The sequence below is a fragment of the Labrus mixtus genome, chromosome 4 (assembly GCF_963584025.1).
Source record: "Labrus mixtus chromosome 4, fLabMix1.1, whole genome shotgun sequence".
NCBI classification, from domain to species: Eukaryota; Metazoa; Chordata; class Actinopteri; order Labriformes; family Labridae; genus Labrus; species Labrus mixtus.
The window spans coordinates 18,760,753-18,780,666 of NC_083615.1; the positions used below are offsets into that span (position 1 = coordinate 18,760,753).

General features: G+C 45.6%; 2 protein-coding genes across 3 annotated transcripts in view; one reads left to right on the forward strand and one right to left on the reverse strand.

Annotated features, from left to right (window-relative positions):
- The window catches only part of immp2l (inner mitochondrial membrane peptidase subunit 2), a 117,746-nt gene that overhangs the window by 19,939 nt on the left and 77,893 nt on the right, over positions 1–19,914 (reverse strand). The gene's annotated exons all lie outside the window — the stretch shown is intronic.
- On the forward strand, positions 823–19,027 carry LOC132973543 (leucine-rich repeat neuronal protein 3-like). The gene is made up of 2 exons (XM_061037073.1): positions 823–1,640; positions 16,059–19,027. Exon 2 carries the CDS (start codon positions 16,428–16,430, stop codon positions 18,531–18,533), a length of 2,106 nt encoding a protein of 701 aa, XP_060893056.1. The 5' UTR covers positions 823–1,640; positions 16,059–16,427; the 3' UTR covers positions 18,534–19,027.

A 19,914-nucleotide genomic window follows, 5' to 3' on the forward strand; every position in this document is an offset into this window, starting at 1 on the left:
GAGAGTGTCTGTGCAATCAGATCTGCTTCAGCTTAAAGAAACAAAATGCAGCGAGTCGATGGCGGCAGCCCCAGCTAGAGGCGGGCGTCTGGGTTACAGCTTGGACATAATATTTGACCGACATGAAGCTTTTTGTTGAACTCTTTCTCCACAGGGGGCGCTAAAATCAATTAAAATTTAAAGAAAGATGTGAGACTTTTTGATCCAGTAGATGTCGCCCTTGAGCACCAGCATGAAACAAAAACAAACCTGTTGTTTGGCCACGCCTCCTCCATACTGAAGCCTCTGCTCTCCTCCAGAGAAACACCTCCAACCACTCACGTTCACATGAAGGAGTTAAGCGAAAGCGGCGTATAAAATTGTCCTTTGCTCGAGCAACAATCACCTGTGTCCTGCATTGTTGTGTTAGCATGCTAATGTTAGCGCTCTTTAGTTAGCTCGTAGCTTCACATATCATGTAAATTTACACAGAATGAGCGTGATCTAACATCCAAATAATCAGTGAGTATGTTCTTCTTCTCTCTAGTTCTTGACTAAAACAGCTTTTATACACAAGGGCAGGAGCCGGCCGTCCCGTCCATGTAAACACGACTCTGACAACAACACAGCCAGCGGGACTCGAGCTTCTCCCTCATTGTAGACAGTCATGACTCAGAGAGACATTTACACTGGATAGACTGGATTTATAATTTAAATGTTTAAATGTCGCACATTCTTCCTTTAAAGTTTCTCAGAAGACCTTTAAGCTTGTAAACACAATACAGAGGGAAAAATCACTTCCATCACCTCCTTCTTTTCTCCTTCAGCGTCACCATCTTCTTCTTCCTCTCATCTACCTCGTACAGTATAGCTCTCTTATTCATCTTCTTTTAAATCCTAACACCACCCTCAACCCAAACCACCACCATCCCCTCCTCTCCGTTGCCGTGGGGATACAGGGGGACCATGGCTGATTGACAGCTTGCTTAGCCAATTGGACTCACCCACAGCTGCAGAGCTGAGCACTCATTGGCCGCTCTCTGGGGAACTGGAACATATCAAAGTGTGTGTGTGCATTCGTACTGAGTGTTGTGTGTGTGTGGTTTTGTGTGTGTGGTTTTGTGTGTGTGTGTGTGTGTGTGTGTGTGTGTGTGTAATAGAGTGATGGATGATCTCCTCTCTAACAGCAGAGGAGAGAGAGAGGCAGGATGGAGGAACGACAAACACAACCTGTCATTCATTCTCTGTATCTCTCTCTCCTCTCTCCTTTTAATTCCACATCTCTCTCCCTTGCTCGCTCTCTCTCTCTCCCTCTCTCTCTCTGTCTCTCACCCCCCCCTCCTCTCCCTCTCTCTCCACATCGCTCTGTAGCTTCTGAGCTGAAAACAGAGAAGACGTTGGTTCTTGGAGATACTCGAGGAAAAAACTGGAAAATAGCTGCTGCTGCCGCTTCTGCTGGATGTTAACATGTATCGCTGTGTGCTTTAATTAAAACACACACACGAACAGAGGGAAACACACACACACACACACACACACACACACACACACACACACACACACACACACACACACACACGCTCAGGGCTTCTGCAGTCATGCCAGGAATACCTGCTGAATATCTGCTGCTGCATGGGACGTGATGGATGCTGCTTCTACTGGTGAGTGTTTCATCGCTGTATGACTTGTGTGTGTGTGTGTGTGTAGGAGTGTGTGTGTGTGTGTGTGTGGGAGTGTGTGTGTGGGTGTGTGTGTATGAGGAGGACTGCGGTAGTCCTTGAGCGTCTGTGGCGGCTCAGCCTGCGGTTCTGACAGCTGAGGGGAATAAGAAAACAGGAGCTGGGGGGGATTTTTTTTTTGTGTTCGTCACAGGTTTTAACGCTGCAGCTCCGCACTCACAGTCCTCGTGTTGTTCTGCAGAGCAACTGTTTCCGCAGCTTTCTCACTTCAGTTCGCTTCAGAGAGCGAGAGAGGAAATGATGCTGGAGTCAGTGTCACTCCACAGGTTCATCCCCTGAAGTCAGAGAGAGGCATAATGTGCAACAAGACCGTACGCAAAAGGAGGAGGGAGGGAAGAGGAGGCAATTTAGTTGTTTTAAGCGATCAAATGAGGGAAAGATTTAAGGATGACATGCAACAAAAGTCCTGAGGCAGCCTTAAATCGATGAGGAGGGGATCAAATTAAGAGGCGACAATGTCCCTGAGGAAGCAGAGCCACCGCCATGGCTGCTTCGAGAGTGCTAACGAGGTGAAAGTATCCGGGCTTCGTCAGCTCTGGTTGGAGCAGGTGTGAACAGACGGCGTATGCTGCTGCTGCTGCTGCTGCTATGTGATGTGGCATCATGAGTCAGACAGAGAGAGAGAGAGCAGCGGTGTTTATATTCAGCCGGGTGCAGAGAGAGTTTAGCAGGATTTGGCTGCAGGGTGATCTGCTCTAACAGGAGGACAGACGTTCCCACCACTGCCTGCTTAATTTACCAGAACCCCCGTCTCCCTCCCCTCCCTCCCTCCCTCCCTCCCTCCCCTCCCCTCCCCTCCCCTCCCTCCTGCTGTGATTCAGCCTCGCTCATAATTAACAGCCGTGCACTGAAAGTCGTTTGTAAGCGTTTAAATTCATTACATTTTTCCGCCCAGGCTAAACGAGGGTCAGTGTTAAAAGCCTGGAACACAAACTCCGTTTTCCTCACGTCAACATGCAGCAGTGTCAGACCGGATGAGAGTTTAAAGACGCAGCTCCACAAGTCATACGTCAACGTTCATCCTCGCTTTCATCACATGCATCAACAGCAGTCCATTTTCTCTGCATATTTACTCCCTTAAAGAACCACGAAGCACAAACACACAAGAATAGAGTCAAGATAATGAAAATGCAGGAACAGAACATCCACTGTCTCCCAGGCTGCTTCTAGCACAACCAACTTCCTGTATGTTTATTAAGGTTGTCAAAAAGATCAACACTTTGACACCACTTGGTTAAAAACTGATCGACGGTTTAGAAAAGTACTGAAACTTAAAAACAATAACATGCGTTTCATCAGGCAGGTGCTTGGCAAGCTAACACCGACACTGTTTTTTGTGTGTGCAGGAGTTTGTCTGCAATTTTTGGTAATTGTAAACAAGAAATCACCCAATATTGGGTGCCTAGGACTTGTATTTCTGTTGCCGTGGTAATGAAACAGGTATCGATATCGCTCGATTTTTACTTAACTCATGTCCAAGTGTAAAATTCTGGTATTGTGATAACTCTTATTTATCTTGTGTGTATTGGATTTTCATGCTTTGAGCATATATGTAAAAGTTCAACATTTATACCGCTTCCATCGCTGCAACACCTGTTGGTTTGACCTGATAACTGGTCTCATATCTGGCAAACCAAGGGGCATCAAAAACTGCCATGTGGGGGTGCCTTAAAACCGCCTACCTCCAAACAAATCCAGAGCATTCAGGACCAGAATCTAAAGTTAGAAGGAGGACATACTGGCTGCTGCATTGTTGTCAGAGAAGCCAGCACTTCAACATAGCATGTTTCCTTAATGTCTGATCATATAGTAAGGTACCTTTATAATTTCACTCACTACACATCTTACTGATTGGACCTTTAAACTGTTGCTCAAAATACATCTTTGCATCTCATGATGTTTCAAATCAGTTTGGACTAAAATGTCACATTCAGGAACACTCAGTCTAAAAGAACAACAGCAGGTATCCACCTCATTAAGAACAAAATATGTTCAAATGTTTAAAACCAACCAGCAGGATCTGGTCCTTAACTTATTCTGACAAAGCACAGACAATATGACCTTGGTGTCCTCCAATAATAATCATGTCTTTTGTCTGCAGTCTCTGCAAGAACAATATTCGCTGGAAGTCTGTTGTTGCTTTTAATGAGATTTATGATTTTCTTTTCTCCCAAACTGTAATATTTCCTCCATTTCTTCGCTGGGTGCTTGAGGGAGAATCTCTCAGAAAACAAATACAGTGTGTAATAAATAGTGATATAAACTCATTTGTCCCATGAATTATGATGTATGATCGTCTCAGAAATGGATTCAGACCTCCTAAACTATCCGTCTTCAATATTTCTGCAGGCTACTGAGTGCTGTCAGTCTTAAGACATCAACAAACTTAACAAAAACTAACAGCAGCTTCAGCCAAACTAATTTATTCAAAGAGCACATTTTAGATGTTTTATATTCTTAATCCATGAAAATCAGACAAATCTGGAGTCTTCTGCATTTTTCATGGGGCAGAAACCAAGCGGCAACCTCCGGTTTTGAATAATGAAGCCAATGAGGAAGTGCAAAATCCTGCAGTTCCTCAAGTGTCCACTAGAGGCTGGCTGCAGACACACAGGAAGTCACATACACACCCATTCTAAAAAGCCTGTTTTTACAGCAGAGATTAACAAGTTTACAGCCTGGTTCAAAAAAACAAATAGGTCTGATTAGCTCATGTCTCGATCGACACACACTGTACGGGGGTGAATGTTTTGATGACTCATCAGTTTTGATTTAATGAAGGATAAGAGTTATTCACAATAAGGCGTGTAGCTGACCTGATTGACAGGTGGGTGCGGTGCAGTCTGTGGTTTCAACGTAAAGTGGAATTATTTCTGACAGAAGTAATCCGTACATCTCATATATTTATATATGATCAGACGTGAATAATAAGGTTTGTCGAGGACTCTGTCGCCCTTCAGGTTCACCATGAAAGCATTCATTGGATTTGATTGCAGCTATTCAGATCCACCTGTTTGCCTGCAGCTTTCATCTGAAACAGCACAGGGATAAAAGCCTGTCCTGCAGAGAAGCTGCGGCCAATTAAATTTGTTGTGAAATCTGTTGTGAAGCGCAGAAGTAATGTATTGAATTTATATCTATTGGATTCATTAAGAAGGTTAAAAAACCCAACAGCAAAAGCACAGACGTCGTTATTGCAGATGCAGCTCTGGTTTTTCATTTCAATTTTAAAGTTGACTATAGGACGAGACTTTGACAGAAACCAGTCCAGATTATTCTGCTGAACCACTACTTGACATCTGTACTTATTTTTCACAAGGTCACATATTATCTAAAATACTCTTCTCCATGTTCCTCTTACTCTAACATGTGTCTCTAGTCTGTCTACAAACCCCCCAATGATGAGAAAAGTCCATCCTCTCCGTCTTTTAACTGCTCCACTTTTCAGAAAATGTGTGCTCAAACTGGCTGTTTGGAGATTTTCCCTTCATGACATCACAAAGGGCAGTAACCCCTCCCCCAGGTGGGTGACACTCCCACAGCTAGGTGTTTGTTCTGCCCTCTGAGTCTGCCTTCTCACCGTAAACAATAGGACATGGAGCGAGAAAGCCAGAGCCACCCAAACCCTTCCAGAGAGGGGGTGTGGTCAGACACAGCTCATTTACATATTTAAAGGTACAGACACAGAAACAGCCTGTTCTGAGCAGGGCTGAAATAGAGGGGTTCATAGGCATGATGAAATATCCATTTTGTGTTAAAGAAATATTGTGCAGTATTGAAGATAACTAGATAAACATGAAAGTCACAAAATAACACAATAAAAATTAACTATTTGAGATGGAGGTAGAGCAACGACTCCCTTGTGCTGCAAGTAAAATGTAACAGCTGTTTCCAGTTAAAATAATCATCTTCTTCTGTATGATAGAGGTCTCTCTGTATGGATAATTTCTATGATGTGGTCACACACTTAGAATAACAACCGGAGCCTGTCAGGGACAAAAACCACGACTTTAAGTGGAGGAAACATGATTGGAAGCATTTGCCGCCACTTGCAGCCAATTCAGACAGCTGCCCGCTAAGTTTTATTTTTGTGTCCTCTAGAGTTAATTTTGTCTCTGTTGAGTTTTTTCTGTGACACAAGTCGTTTCTTCTGTAGCCAACACATCCACACACCGAGACTGAGGATGTAACACAGCCCCGCTCTGACCTGCCAGTGTGGATATAAAAACCCATCTGCTGCTTCCTCCTCCACACTGAACACACAAGTGACTGCAGCTCTACACATGTACCGCCGTGAACCAACAAACAGAGGTCACTCTGTCACGCTGTGTGTGTGTGTGTGTTTAGGCTAATTAACAGTAGACGAGCGGCTGATTAAAGAGAGGCGTGCAACTCATGGGAGAGGAGGCTAACTTTGTGATGCTAACGAGGAGCGCGTGTGGTGAGAGGAGGAGGAAACAAATTGGGGGAAGGGACTCACATGGGACTGGTTTTAATGGGAAATCAATAGTGCATGCAGTGAGGAGGGATGGTGGGAAGAAGAGAGTGTAGAAATGTTGATCTTATTAGGGTGGTGTCAGTTTCATGCCAATAACAGCCAGAGAAATCAATTAAAGGAAGGCGAGGAAACAGGAAGCCTAAAGACACCGGCGTCAACATGAGCATGATTACAATTAACGTATTGACTTTAAATCATTCACTGCCATTCATTTATTTACTCATTTACTTTAGCTTCTAAAACAGCAGGGGCGAGAGCCAGCGTTAGCGTCAAAGTCAGCCTGATTATATTGTTACCTGTTGGAGTGTCGTAACCTGAACATCTAATGCAGAAACCGATGCAAAGGGTGATTTTACAACGGTGTCATTACATAGTTTGTCCAGCAGAGGGCGCTCTGACTGAGCACTGTCTGTAGCGCATGTCGCAAAGCTATAATGAGAATATGTGTCTTTGTATCAGTGCTATGTTTAGTTTAACAGAATCCCAATCTGAACTAAAGAGTGGAGAAGAACACACTGGAGAACAGGAAACATAATGCAGCAGGTTCATTAGAGCACAGAGATGGTAGAGGTGGCATGCATACAGTCTATGGTCGTGCAGCGATCACAGGGAATAAACGTCACCACCCCCCCCCCCCCCCCCCCCACTCGCTCCATGTGAATTCTCCTCATTATATCCTGCTGCGTTCTCACATCAGCTCACTCTGACTTCCTGCAGAATAAATACGAGGAGGCTGGAGGAGAAACTCCGAGTGAAGAGAGAAACATTCAGCTGTTTGTGTTCAAACATGACGCTCAAACTGGAAATATCAGGAGTTGTTCTGCAAGTGTTAAAGCCCTATAAGAGGGTTTGTTTGGTTATAGTGTGACTTTGGTATTCTTTACTTTTGCTTTGGATCCGACACAACACATGATGATCTACTACCTGGCGGCAGTAGATCATCAACTCCTGTGAGGTAAAAGACAGTTTCATCAATGGAGTCTGGTGGCTTTGAAGAGACTGGATGTAGCAGCCGGCTCTCATTACAAACAACATCTTAGTTGCTCTTTGTTAGCTAGCAGCACGCATTTGTGTCTGTTACAGTAGAGCGTCTCATCATCTCTCACGCTGTCATCCTCCTTACTGTCGACAAGCTCCAGAACAAGAGGTGCTATTGAAGTTTACATCCAAGGGAAGTTTTTGTCTTTCATCCATTTTTTCTGACAGTTGACCCGTTCGTTAGTTCATACAGCGCAGGAAGCTGTCGGAGTGGATTAACTAAAAGATTCAAAGCGGGGAAATAGTGCCACCTTTACCAGCTTGAAAGTGATGAAGCGCTCGATTTTAATGTCTGTTAGTGAAGTGTCAGTCGCCAACGTGCCGGCTCTTTCCTCTAAACGAGCAGCATTTTAAAGCCTTTTTTCCCTTTATTGTTGATATTTTTTCCGGACCGCTCGGTTCAAGTTGGGAATGGTACCAAAATACCCGATCTGTACTGTACTACTTTTTTGCTACCCTTCTGTTGATGTGCCAACCGTACCGATCCGACCCTAAAGGGCGGAGCTAGACACACTGCAGTCCATTGATTGGTTGAAAGAATCGTCTCTTCCTGTGAGAAGAAACACACCATGTTGAAATATCCTGTAGGTTTCAAGAGAGTCACCTCAAGGCTGTTTCTGTTTTTTGTGACTTTGTGCGAGTAGCTCCGCCCCATGGACGACCTCGGAGGTGCTGCCTTTAGTTGGACGTCCTCCGTTTTTTCCTTTGTTTACTGTGTCAGCACGGTATGGGACAACTTGTCAGACACGACGTTCTGTACAAGAGGTAACTGTGCTCAGGCCCGGTTAGTCCTGGAGCAGTGTGAGTGCAGGCCGGCGGGGGAATGAAGAGGAGGGGGGGGGGGGGGGCAATCGTGCTTCAGTACGTTACCGGGACAACTTGGCCTAGTGTGAGTGCGCCCTTAATGAACATTGTCAGACACTTAGAATAACAATCTGAGCCTCACAGTGACAAAAACTACTTCAGCTGATCTACTCTGATCTGGGTTATTTCCCACAAAGGATTTTTTTTCAGCCATCCCGGCCCGTTTAACAGCCGTTGGTCTATTGGACCGTCGGTGAGCGGTTGTCGCCCTAGTTTTTGCGGTAAGTTCGGCTCTGTTGCTACCTGTTGGCCTTTTTTTGGCCGATTTGACATGTTGAATCAGCGTCGGTGAAAGGAATCTCTCTGATTGGCTGTTCAGAGGTTTAATTTCTCTCCAGCTCTCGACACAGGTTCAGGAAAGCCCCTTGAGCATGCCGCTGTAGTATCCATGCTTTCACCCATTAGTGCGGTTTCTCCTTATTTGTCTCCTCCGCCTCTTCTTTTCTTTTTCCACTAAAAGACCAAGGGCTGACAACGCCATCGCCATTTTCAACTTTTCATCAGACATTATTCTCCATTAGTAGGATACCTATAATACGAGTGGTGACCGACAGCGGTGTGAAAATGGTCTTCTCGTATCATAACAACGGACTACCGCCACCTGCTGGTATGGAGAGTTATTTCCTCTCACACATAAGCAGAACGTACGTGGTGGTTGGCCGTCGGCTCTAGTCTTTGTGCAACTTTTTGGCTTCGTCTCCACTAGGTCTTTGCCGTCTGCTTGGTGTGTCAGGGTCTTTACAGCAGGTATAAAGGTGTAAAGGTGGCCGAGGTTTAAAAGTTTTCTTCACAAGAGCACTTTGTTTTTACTCAAACTGCTTTAAAAAAAGAGTGAAAGTGGTGTAGCATCATCTTTGAAACACGGACATGGTGTCCTCTGCACGCCTGCCTCCCTCTCATCTTGAAGCACTCAGCTCTGTGTGTTCAGAGAGGAAACCATCTGCGCTCTGATGACATCACACCGTGCTTCTCTCTCTCTCTCACTCCGCTGAAGTGAAGATGTACTGAGCTCTCAGCAGAGCAGGTGGAGAAAATAATCCTCTTCTACTGACAAGTTTGTTCCCTCTTGGCTTTTTTTTTTTTTAATTAGTACGTCCTCGCTCTGTGACGGATCAACATGTTCCTTCAAACCGGCAATGATGAGGAAACTCTGCTCGCTGGCAGCTGCAGAGAGACGAGCGTTTGAAAGCTTATTTTGAAAAGAAGTTGTTCAGAATAAAGACGACAACACGGACGCTTTCTACCTTAAATATTAATGACCATGAGGCTACACGAGTCTCGAGTCTTTATTCTCTCTAACCCAACCTAACGACAGGCTGAGAGCTGAAGCTGAGATGGATTTTAAGACTCCTGACAAACCGTTACACCGCACCCACCTGTCAATCAGGTCAGCTACACGCCTTATTGTGAATAACTCTTATCCTTCATCAAATCAAAACGGATGAGTCATCAAAACATTCACCCCCGTACAGTGTGTGTCGATCGAGACATGAGCTAATCAGACCTATTTGGTTTTTTGAACCAGGCTGTAAACATGTTAATCTCTGCTGTAAAAACAGGCTTTTTAGAATGGGTGTGTATGTGACTTCCTGTGCTTCTGCAGCCAGCCTCTAGTGGACACTCGACGAACTGCAGGATTTTTCAGTTCCTCATTGGCTTCATTTTTCGACGCCGGAGGTTACCACAGGGGAGTTACTCACTTTTGAACACAGCCTCTAGTGGCAGCTGTAGGAACTGCGGTTTTTGGCGCTTCAGTCTTGGAATAATTTTCTCCTCTTTTAGTTTCCTAGATTAATTAGTAATAAGGCACAATGCATTCTTGTTGTAGCATCCATGTTTCCACATGTTGACTGTATTTATCGCCATGGTTACAGTTTAATTAGTATGTGAGAAACCTTAAACACACCCGCTGAGGTGAGACAGGATACAACACATCTTCTTTGTAGCATCCAGGACCTAATATATCACCATGGTTACGGTTTCATTAGGATTTGGCACAAAAAAAAAAACCCAGCTTAAGGTTAAGGTGAGACAAAGATTGCGGTCAAGGTAAAAGAAAAAGAAATCCCTGCAGCGTTCGCACTGACAGCAGAAACTAATTTGGACAAATGGAGAACGGTGACTAGCTGCAGACGCTCTTTGCAGATAAAAAGGATGAAGTTTTACTTTAAAATCTTGTTGGGAGCAGCACGGAGAGCGCTTTGAGAATAAATTGGATTGAAGTTGAGATCTGCTGCCTGAGATGTCCTTGAGCACTAAAAGCACATGAGCTCATTTCAATGATTTCTTCTCTCACTGCGGAAGTGAAATATACAGTTTTTCCTCTCCGACGGGGGAGGTCAGAGATCAGAGAGGAGGGTCAGGGGTCAGAGGTCTCAGGTCTGAGAGGAGGGTCAGAGGTCTGAAAATTTGGCATTTCTAGTCTGAACATATATATGAGTATCACTTTAACTGACAGTGGTTTCAAATCTGGATCGCTGATAGCCTAGCGGTTGTGTCACACGGCCCATGTGGGAGGCTGTGCTCCTCGTCGCAACGTCTGTGGGTTCTGATCCGACCTCGGCCCTTTGCTGCATGTCGTAGTCCCCCGCTCTCTCCTCCCGGGGTTTCCTGTCTCTCTTTGGCTGTCCCCTCCAATAGAGGAAAAAAAAGCCTAAAAAATAAAAATAAATAAAAAAAGCCAGAGTCTCGCACTTTTGGCCGTCCTGTGAAATCCCAAAGCGCCCTCACTGACAGCTCGTTGTTTGACTTCAAACCCCCGGCTGTGACAGGAATACCAGAACACAAAAAGGTATGGGATCTCTAACAGTCGATGCTTTAGGTGAAAGGCGTTAGAGCTCCAAAATGCCAAACGTCTCAGGAACTGCGGTCCACATTCCGGTGACATTTTCTCTTACGGGTTTAAAAGAATCAAGCATTTCCAGTTCAGTTGAAATTAAAGCCTCAAAATGATGGAGGGATTGAAGTCTGGTGTCATTGAAGCTGACGGCAGTTTCAGAGTGTTAGTGGCGGCGGCGTACGTGCAGCTCTGTGTATCAGTGTGTGCTGAATAAAACATGGAAGAGAGGGAGCACTTTATGAGACGTCTGCCACTTTAGGACGGCAGCGCCCTGAGAGCTCGCCCCCCCTCTCTCCCTCTCTCTGTCTGCTGTATAAGATATACATAAATATTTTACATTTGTGCTGCTTTAATCCTTTTACTGAATGTCAATACTCAGCACTTAAAAAAGTGCTTGGGCTGGCAGTCCTGCGGGGTTAAACAGCGCTGCTCTCAGGTCTGTGTGCAGGTCGTATTACGCATTACTAAATACTTCTTTCATCAACAGCACACTCTCGCTCTCTCCGGGCTGGAGTGTCTCTGAGTGCTGCATGTGCAGAGTGAACAGCTTAACCCACGGCCAGATCGAGTGGACGTTCCCCTCGGCAGAAATCACTTCTTCCTCTGAAAGAAAGGCAGAATCTTAAACCTGTGACCTCGGAGGTCAGGAGAGCGTGGAGCTGTGGGGGTCAGGGTGTCAAGTGGGTGTGAGGCGAGTGGAGCTCAGATAAAATCCTGCTGACATGGTTTTCTTTTGTTAAAGGGAAAGTCCAGTATTTTTAAACCTGGGTCCTGTTAGTACACGTCTTTTAGTCTGAAGTTTTATTAAATGCTACCATCAAGCAGCTCCAACGTGATGCCTAGCGTCCTCACCTGAAGAAGTGGAGTCTTAACGTGAGGCCCTGTGTCTACCTAGCATTTCTTTTCTAAACACCAACACCTTTTTCAATTGTTTTCAATGAGTAGAGCATTTGCAGCAGCAGGCGGCGCCCAACGTCTTTGTTTCGAGTTCTTCACCTTTTTATGTGCTGTTGACGTCACCGGCGCTCTTTTCCAAATGTTTGATATTCCCCGTAGTTTGTCTCCTACTGATCGTGTCTTGTACAAACATCCTCCTCGCTCCGTGTCTGATCGGGAAATAAACCATCTCAAATATAAAACATGCAGTAAAAAGTAATGGAGCAGTGTTGGTCATAGAGCGGACCTTGTCAACAGACTGTTGTCATGGAGACAGGACGGTGTAACATGTCCTGGACATGCATAAAGGGGTGAATAACTTTCCTATAGCTAACGGAAGCTCACCACCCATTAGTTAACTAGTCTACTCTTTCCTAGAACTATGTGAGGGCTTGCTCCCTACCAGCCGCTAGTCTACTCTTTCCTAGTACCTGGATCTATGAGAGAGAGAGTGTGTGTGTGTGTGTGTATGTGTGAGAGAGAGAGAGTGTGTGTATGTGTGAGAGAGAGAGAGAGTGAGTGTGTGTGTGTGAGAGAGAGAGAGTGTGTGTGTGTGAGAGAGAGAGAGTGTGTGTGTGTGTGTGTGAGAGAGAGAGAGAGTGAGAGGGTATGTGTGTGTGTTTGTGTGAGAGAGAGATAGAGACTGTGTGTGTGAGAGAGAGAGTGTGTGTGTGTATGTGTGTGTGAGAGAGAGAGAGAGTGTGTGTGTGTGTGTGTGAGAGAGAGATAGAGAGAGAGTGTGTGTGTGTGTGTGAGAGAGAGATAGAGAGAGAGTGTGTGTGTGTGTGTGTGAGAGAGAGAGAGGGAGTGTGTGTGAGTGTGTGAGAGAGAGAGATAGAGAGAGAGTGTGTGTGTGTGTGTGCGTGTGTGTGTGTGTGTGCGTGAGTGTGTGTGTGTGTGTGTGTGTGTGTGTGTGTGTGTGTGTGTGCGCATGATGGAGGAAGTGTGTAGAGTCACTGCCGGCTCTCATTGTTAAGTAAAAAGAGGGAAATGAGTGCACAAGCATCGCGGAAGTAAACAGGAGAAATTAAATTAGCGTAGCGCGTCGTCTCCCGAGAGCACGCTCGCCAACCGAAGGAGAAAAACATCCACTATTAAACACTCCATTTAACATTCACGCCATGCACCCGCCATTAGCATATGACTTGTTTTTTTGCTGTTACCTAAACACTGTACATAAACGAGTTGTTTCCCATCTCGGAGGAGAAACATTTACATAATACTGTAACGTCAGATACCAAACGGCCTCTGTGGAGAGAGAGACGCCTGCGGGGCTTTTGATTGGTTGCATAAGAGCAAAACAAAGACGAGCGAGGGAACACTCTGCAAACGGAAACGAGTCATATAAAGTGTTCCTCCATGAAGAGATAATAAGACGCAAATGTGAAGGAAGAAAGGGTCCACGATGCATCCAATCTCTCCTAATTATATGTGGAGTGAAGAGTTGTGTGTTGTTAAGGGAGATTGATTTGTGCTAACGTTGTTGTCAGCGAGCTGCTTGGATGAAAGTGTTTGTGGTGGCTTGCGCAGATGGCTGAGGAGAGAGAGGGATGGCGGAAGCACTCAAAGACTTAACAAAAGAAAACAAGATGAAACATGCTCAATTATGAGTCTTGAATTCAAAAATGATGTATGATTAAAAGACAATCAGCAACAATAAGGGCCTGGGGTAATTCTACTTTTGAGACACAATTTTCTGCTTGAAGGAAAAATTATCGACATGATCCACATAAATATATCATAAATCCAGTCTATCCTGTGTAAATGTCTCTTTGAGTCATGACTGTCTACAGTGAGTGAGAAGCTCGAGTCCCGCTGGCTGTGTTGTTGTCAGCGCCGTGTTTACATGGACGGGACGGCCGGCTCCTCCCCTTGTGTATAAAAGCTGTTTTAGTCAAGGACTAGAGAGAAGAAGAACATACTCACTGATTATTTGGATGTTAGTAAGAGTTTTTAGATCTCCGTCATTCTGTGTCAGTTTACATGCAATGTGAAGCTACGAGCTAACTAAAGAGCGCTAACATTAGCATGCTAACACAACAATGCAGGACACGGGGATTACAACTCGAGCCGAGGACAATTTTGTCCGCCGCCTGAGCTTAATGGTGCTTAATTATGGTGCGTTCTAATTGATAAATTGAGGGGGGTTGGAGGTGTGTCTCTGGAGGAGAGAGGAGGCTTCAGTATGGAGGAGGCGTGGCCAAACAGCAGTTTGTTATAGTTTTATGCTGGAGCTCAAGGGCGACATCTACTGGATCAAAAAGTCACTCATTCTTCCTTTAAGTCCTCTAAACTTTATGAAAAAATAAACAGTTTGTCACTGGCTTCCAAAACTACCAAAACAAGCCTTTTTGGATCCAAATCTATAAATACACGATACACGATATAATCAGTCAGAACCTTTGACAACCTACGCTAGACCAAAAAAAAGATTCTCTGATGTTGTTAGTGCTTTCTGTTTGTGAATATGTAGGAACAACAAACGCTTCCTGCAGGGTTGGGGACTTTGGTTATTTTTTAATCCTGGAACTATTTAAATATATTTGAGAGTCTAAATGTCTTATAGTTGTAAAAAATATTGTAATTGCTCCAGCAGCTTTACTTCAGTCAGCAGGATATACGCTACAATGGCTGCAATGTGAAGATTTGGGGCAACAGTTTATCCTCCTAAAGATGATGTTTTTGTCCCTGATATGCTCCGATTGTTATTCTAAGTGTCTCACAACATTACCAGTAGTTCTGGGAAAGAGTAAAATGCTTATTTTATCCACAGGCATTGAAGTTTTGTAGCTCTTTTCAGGGCTACCAAACCCAGACTTAAGGTTGAAGATTATGGGAGTTGCCTGTGAACGTCTGTCGCTGCCCCAATCAGATGGGCGCCAAACTCAACATTTAAATCACCAACGTTTGACATAAAACAAACAGAAACAGCAGAAGACCAGTAACGCCTGTGTTCTGCAAAATGTATGTTTATAACAATGGAGTCTGGTCGATTTGCAAAGCCTGATGGTTAAAATTCAGATCTAATTCCTTAGCCTAAAGTGCCAAATGTAGAATCGTCCTCAGCTGAAAATAGTCCAAGTAAACACACCAAATCCTCCTGTTGGAGTCATGTTTGAAGGAAGCTACAGCATTGAGCTCTTAGGAAAGTATTAAGCCTTTTAAAATAAGATTTCACATTTCATTTAAAACTTTAAAATGAACTCATCGGTTCAGAGCTGAGAGCACAGTCGGTGCAGGGAGGAAAGAAAGTATCCAGAGATGTGTTGGTTTTTACTTGGACAAGAAGTGAAAAAAGACAGACATGGTGGGGGGATAAAGTGAGAGGAACTCTTTCAGGTTTGCAAACCTGCACACACAGTCTGCCATAAACAAGCAAATATATGCATGAAGTGTCACGGCTCGTCCTCATCAGCAGCCGGTGGCTCCAGACTCCACCGACAGCTTCATCTACTGTTGTACACTCAGCCGTGGCTTCTGCACTCAAGGTCACAAATTAATCAAAACATCAATATGTGCAGTCGACATAGGCAAAGCCCACCGTAGACCTGTCACCTGCACCAACAACATTGATTCAGCGCCTCATGAATTATGCAAAAAAAAAAGCAGCCGAGGAGTCGAGGCAGGGAACAAGCAGATATTTTTGGTGAATGTACAAATCCTCGAGGTTGTGTGTATCAGCTGCAGCAAACTGTCTGCTTGTTGTGCTGTGTGGGTGATGTGATGAGTGTGAGCAGGTGCATTGTTCACCACAGAAGAGAGGTTCAGGCAGGGTAGAAGCTTTGGTAATTAAAACACTGGGGAAAACATGAGGATGTGAAGTGTTTGCCTCTCGAATCAACCTACTCCTCTTTGAGCATCACCTCAGAGCGAAAAACTTTTCTGCCACTTTTATTCCCCTGCTTTGACTGAGAACATCTGACAAAGTCCTCATGCCCTTCAGCGATATAAAAAGACTCTAAAAGTACCTCTTTTTGGTTTCTGTCAAATAATATACACAAGGTCAGGTTAATCATGACTTATGATTACCATGGTGCTAAGAAGGCGATAAAATCAAATGAGGCTGAAAGGATGTAATAAGTCTCAATATTCCTAAATGTCAAAATGCTTTTATTTCTCTACAGCACCGAGTGATATGAGTCCTTTTTCTCTCCTTTCTCCCCAGATGGAAACTGACACCGCTGACAGCGACGGAGGATAATAATGATGGAAGGTGGAGTGATTTGTCGCCAGCCGGAGTCGCAGCATTCCTCAACCGCCCCTCTGCTGCGCATCACCGCTCCCTGAAGGATACATCGACCTTGACATATCGCAGCGTGTGTGCGTGACAACCTGGCACACGTCGAACTGAAAGGTTGCCCTGTCTGTGCCAAGAGCTGAGAGACAACACGGCCAAAGCTTCAGGGACCAGGAGTCAGCAGAAATCCACTCTGTCTTACCACAGTAACAAATGAGCTTTTATTTGTGAAGTTAACAGCGCTAACAGCTGACTCCGCGAGGGCCAATTACCGGTTGAAGGGAATACGAGGCCAAGATGAAGGAGACAGCAGTTGTGGCTTGTTTGCTGGCTGAGCTGTCTCTGGTGGCTTTTGTTCTGGCCTCTGAGGGAGGCGCTCACTGCCCGGCATTGTGTCGGTGTGAGATACGACCTTGGTTCTCACCCAGCTCTGTGTACGCCGAGGCTGCCACTGTGGACTGTAATGACTTGGGGCTCTCAGGGCTCCTAGAGAGACTCCCCTCAGACACTCAGGTGCTGCTGCTGCAGACAAACAACATCATGAAAGTGGAGAAAACTTTGGATTACTTGGACAACATCACAGAGATTGACTTGTCCCAGAATAACATCTCCTCTGTGGGCGATGTTTGTCTGGGGCCGCTCCCCCAGCTGCTGTCACTCCACATGGAGGAGAACTGGATTCAGGAGCTTTCTGACAGCTGCCTTGCTTTCCTGCCCAACCTCCAGGAGTTCTACATCAACCACAACCAAATTTACTCCATCCGCCCCAAAGCTTTCCAGGGTCTGAGCCAGCTGATAAGGCTTCATCTCAACTCCAATCGACTGACAAGCATCGACAGCCAGTGGTTCCAGCAACTCCCCAACCTGGAGATACTGATGCTTGGAGAAAACCCCATTCTGGAGCTGTCGGACATGAACTTCAAACCTCTGGATAACCTGCAAAGCCTTGTGCTCGCCAAGATGAACTTGACTGAAATTCCTGATAATGCTCTGGAAGGCCTTGAGAATTTGGAGAGCATCTCATTCTTTGACAACCTGCTCAATCGAGTCCCAAGAGCAGCCTTATCAAGAGTGCAGAATCTAAAGTTTCTGGATTTAAATAAGAACCCCATTGAGAGGATCCAGAGAGGTGACTTCATGGACATGATGCACCTGAAGGAGCTCGGCATCAACAGCATGCCTGAGCTCATATCTATTGACAGTTTTGCCCTGAACAACTTGCCGGAGCTGACAAAAATCGAGGCCACCAACAATCCCAGGCTGTCCTACATCCACCCCAGAGCCTTCCACAAGCTGCCCAGACTGGAGACTCTGATGCTGAACAGCAACGCTCTGAGCGCCATCCACCACAGCACCGTGGAGTCCCTGACCAACCTGCGAGAGGTCAGCCTGCACAGCAACCCAATCCGCTGCGACTGCGTTATCCGCTGGGTCAACATGAACAGGACGACTGTGCGCTTCATGGAGCCCGACTCGTTGTTCTGTGTGGAGCCTCCGGAGTATCAAGGCCAGCACGTTCGAGAGGTGCACTTCAGAGAGATGACGGAGATCTGCCTTCCTCTCATCTCACCCGCGAGTCTCCCAGATCGAGTCGGAGTGGTCAAAGGGAGCTCTGTGTCGATGCACTGTCGGGCGTTTGGAGAACCAGAGCCGGAGATCTACTGGGTGACGCCATCAGGTGACAGGGTCTTACCTGGGAGTGTTTCTGATAAGTACTACATGCATCCTGAGGGAACCTTTGATATATATGACGCCACCGAGCAGGAAGCTGGATCATACACCTGCATCGCTCACAATCTTGTCGGTGCAGATCTGAGGTCTGTGATGGTTACGGTGGACGGACACATTTCACAGCCCTCTAATCGACCTTTACATGTTTATATCACATCAGTCCAATCTCACTCTGTCATGGTTTCCTGGGAGAGTACAGGTGGTTTGGTATCGCAGCTCAAATGGTCGATTTTAGCTGACAGAAGTCACCTTTTGATGCCATTCAAAGCCAGGCTTCCTGCTGATGTCAAAGAGTACCGCATCAAACAGCTGAAGCCTTCCACCAGATACAAGATTTGTGTTGAGGTCACTGCAGGACGGCCCGGGAACAGCCGGGACTGTGTCAACGTGACCACAAAGGACGCAATGGTCCCGAGGGAGAAACTCCAGAACTGGGACAGTTTGGTGATGGCTTCCTGTGCCGTGATTTTTATCGTTGTTGCCGTGTCCTGCTCTGTCATCTACACATCTCTGTATAGCCAGGTGTTTTACAGGAAACTGATAGCGGACCAGGGGGAAATACTGCTGATTCCAGACACTCAAACGTCCTCTTCTTCTTCTTATCTGGAATTTGGTGCACCTGGGGTGAAAGTGAGGGCGACTGTGATAGACTTACAGGGAGGCTCAATGTGAGGAACGTTCTGTTTGGGAAAGCGCTTTGGGATTAAACAAATGACGGACGCTGGACGATGTAATTTATGTGCCCGCTTTTCACAACTTTCAACGGGACAGTCTGCACTTGAACTCAGCTGAGGACAGCTCGTATACATTTACTCAACCAGCTAAACGCAGAGACTGTTTTGTATTCCAAACTTGTGTCATTATAACAAGCTTAACCAGGAAGATATCTGGACTATAATCTACGTGGCGACCCGTCATTCATGCAGTGCGACCAGAGTAAAGCACAGCACAGGAACGCTTCTGTCTGAAATACTCTGTTGAGACGGCTTTCTTGTCTGCAAAAAGCGTTTTCTTTGCTGTGTTACATTCAACGGTGCCGAGCGAAGATAGTTTATAACAGAAAAAAAAAACGTGTTAGTCTAGTGTAAAATACTCCGACTATAATGTAAACAATTTTATGAACAAATACATTTTTCATTAAACCTGTGTGGTGTCTTATAACTCTATCTTCTCGTGTTACATTTGCACGCTTTCTTCTCTCACCCACAGAAACGAAGAAACTGTGGGATGCTGAATGTTAATTGTTACGGATGAAGCTCGTAAATCTTTTTTTGTGCGCTTTGAACAGCGGGAGAAATGTGAGATCTGCTGTAGACAAACACGATTACAGGAGCTGCCCTTCATGGCAGACGCGCTAACACTGTTAGGGAAGTGCAATCCAATCGGGAACGTCACGACCAGCATGTGAGGCGTTCTCCTGTGTGTGTGTGTGTGTGTGTGCTTAATGGGTGTGCGTGGAAAGTTCAAAGGCATTGGCAAACCCATTGACTTTGAATTGCATTATATTCTCTTTCATTAAAAATCCAATATGGATCCCAACACAAACCTGAGCGAGGTGATGAATCGGCGTCACATGCAGACTGATGGGAGGCATTTATCAGCGGCGCTCAGTCATAGATCAAGCGAGTTTCAGCACCACGGACAGGGCTTTTAGAGCACTGCCATTTGTCACCGCCACAGGAGCTAAAATATGACCCATTAGGAGGCAGGTAGTGAATAGGTCAGCAAGAACGTGGCGCACCAAGCCGCCCCCTTCCCCGTGTGACCCCGGAGAGACGCTGCCACCATTGCAGGAACAGCTCAGCAACTCTCAGGCTCGTTTGTTAAGCGGCGAGATCGAGGGGGAGGAAGACAAATGGGTCGCAAAAAACCAGGACAAAGTAGTTTCAGTCCCAAACAGGACGGAGGACGCCAAACTGAGCTGATGTAACTGATGTGCTGAGCTCTCCAGTACAAGATAACCAGCCGCGGGTTCATTAAAGAGTCTGCTGCTTCTGTTCGGTGAGGAGCATTCTGGGTATTTAAGGGAGCAGCTGCAGGAGAAAAAAAGGAT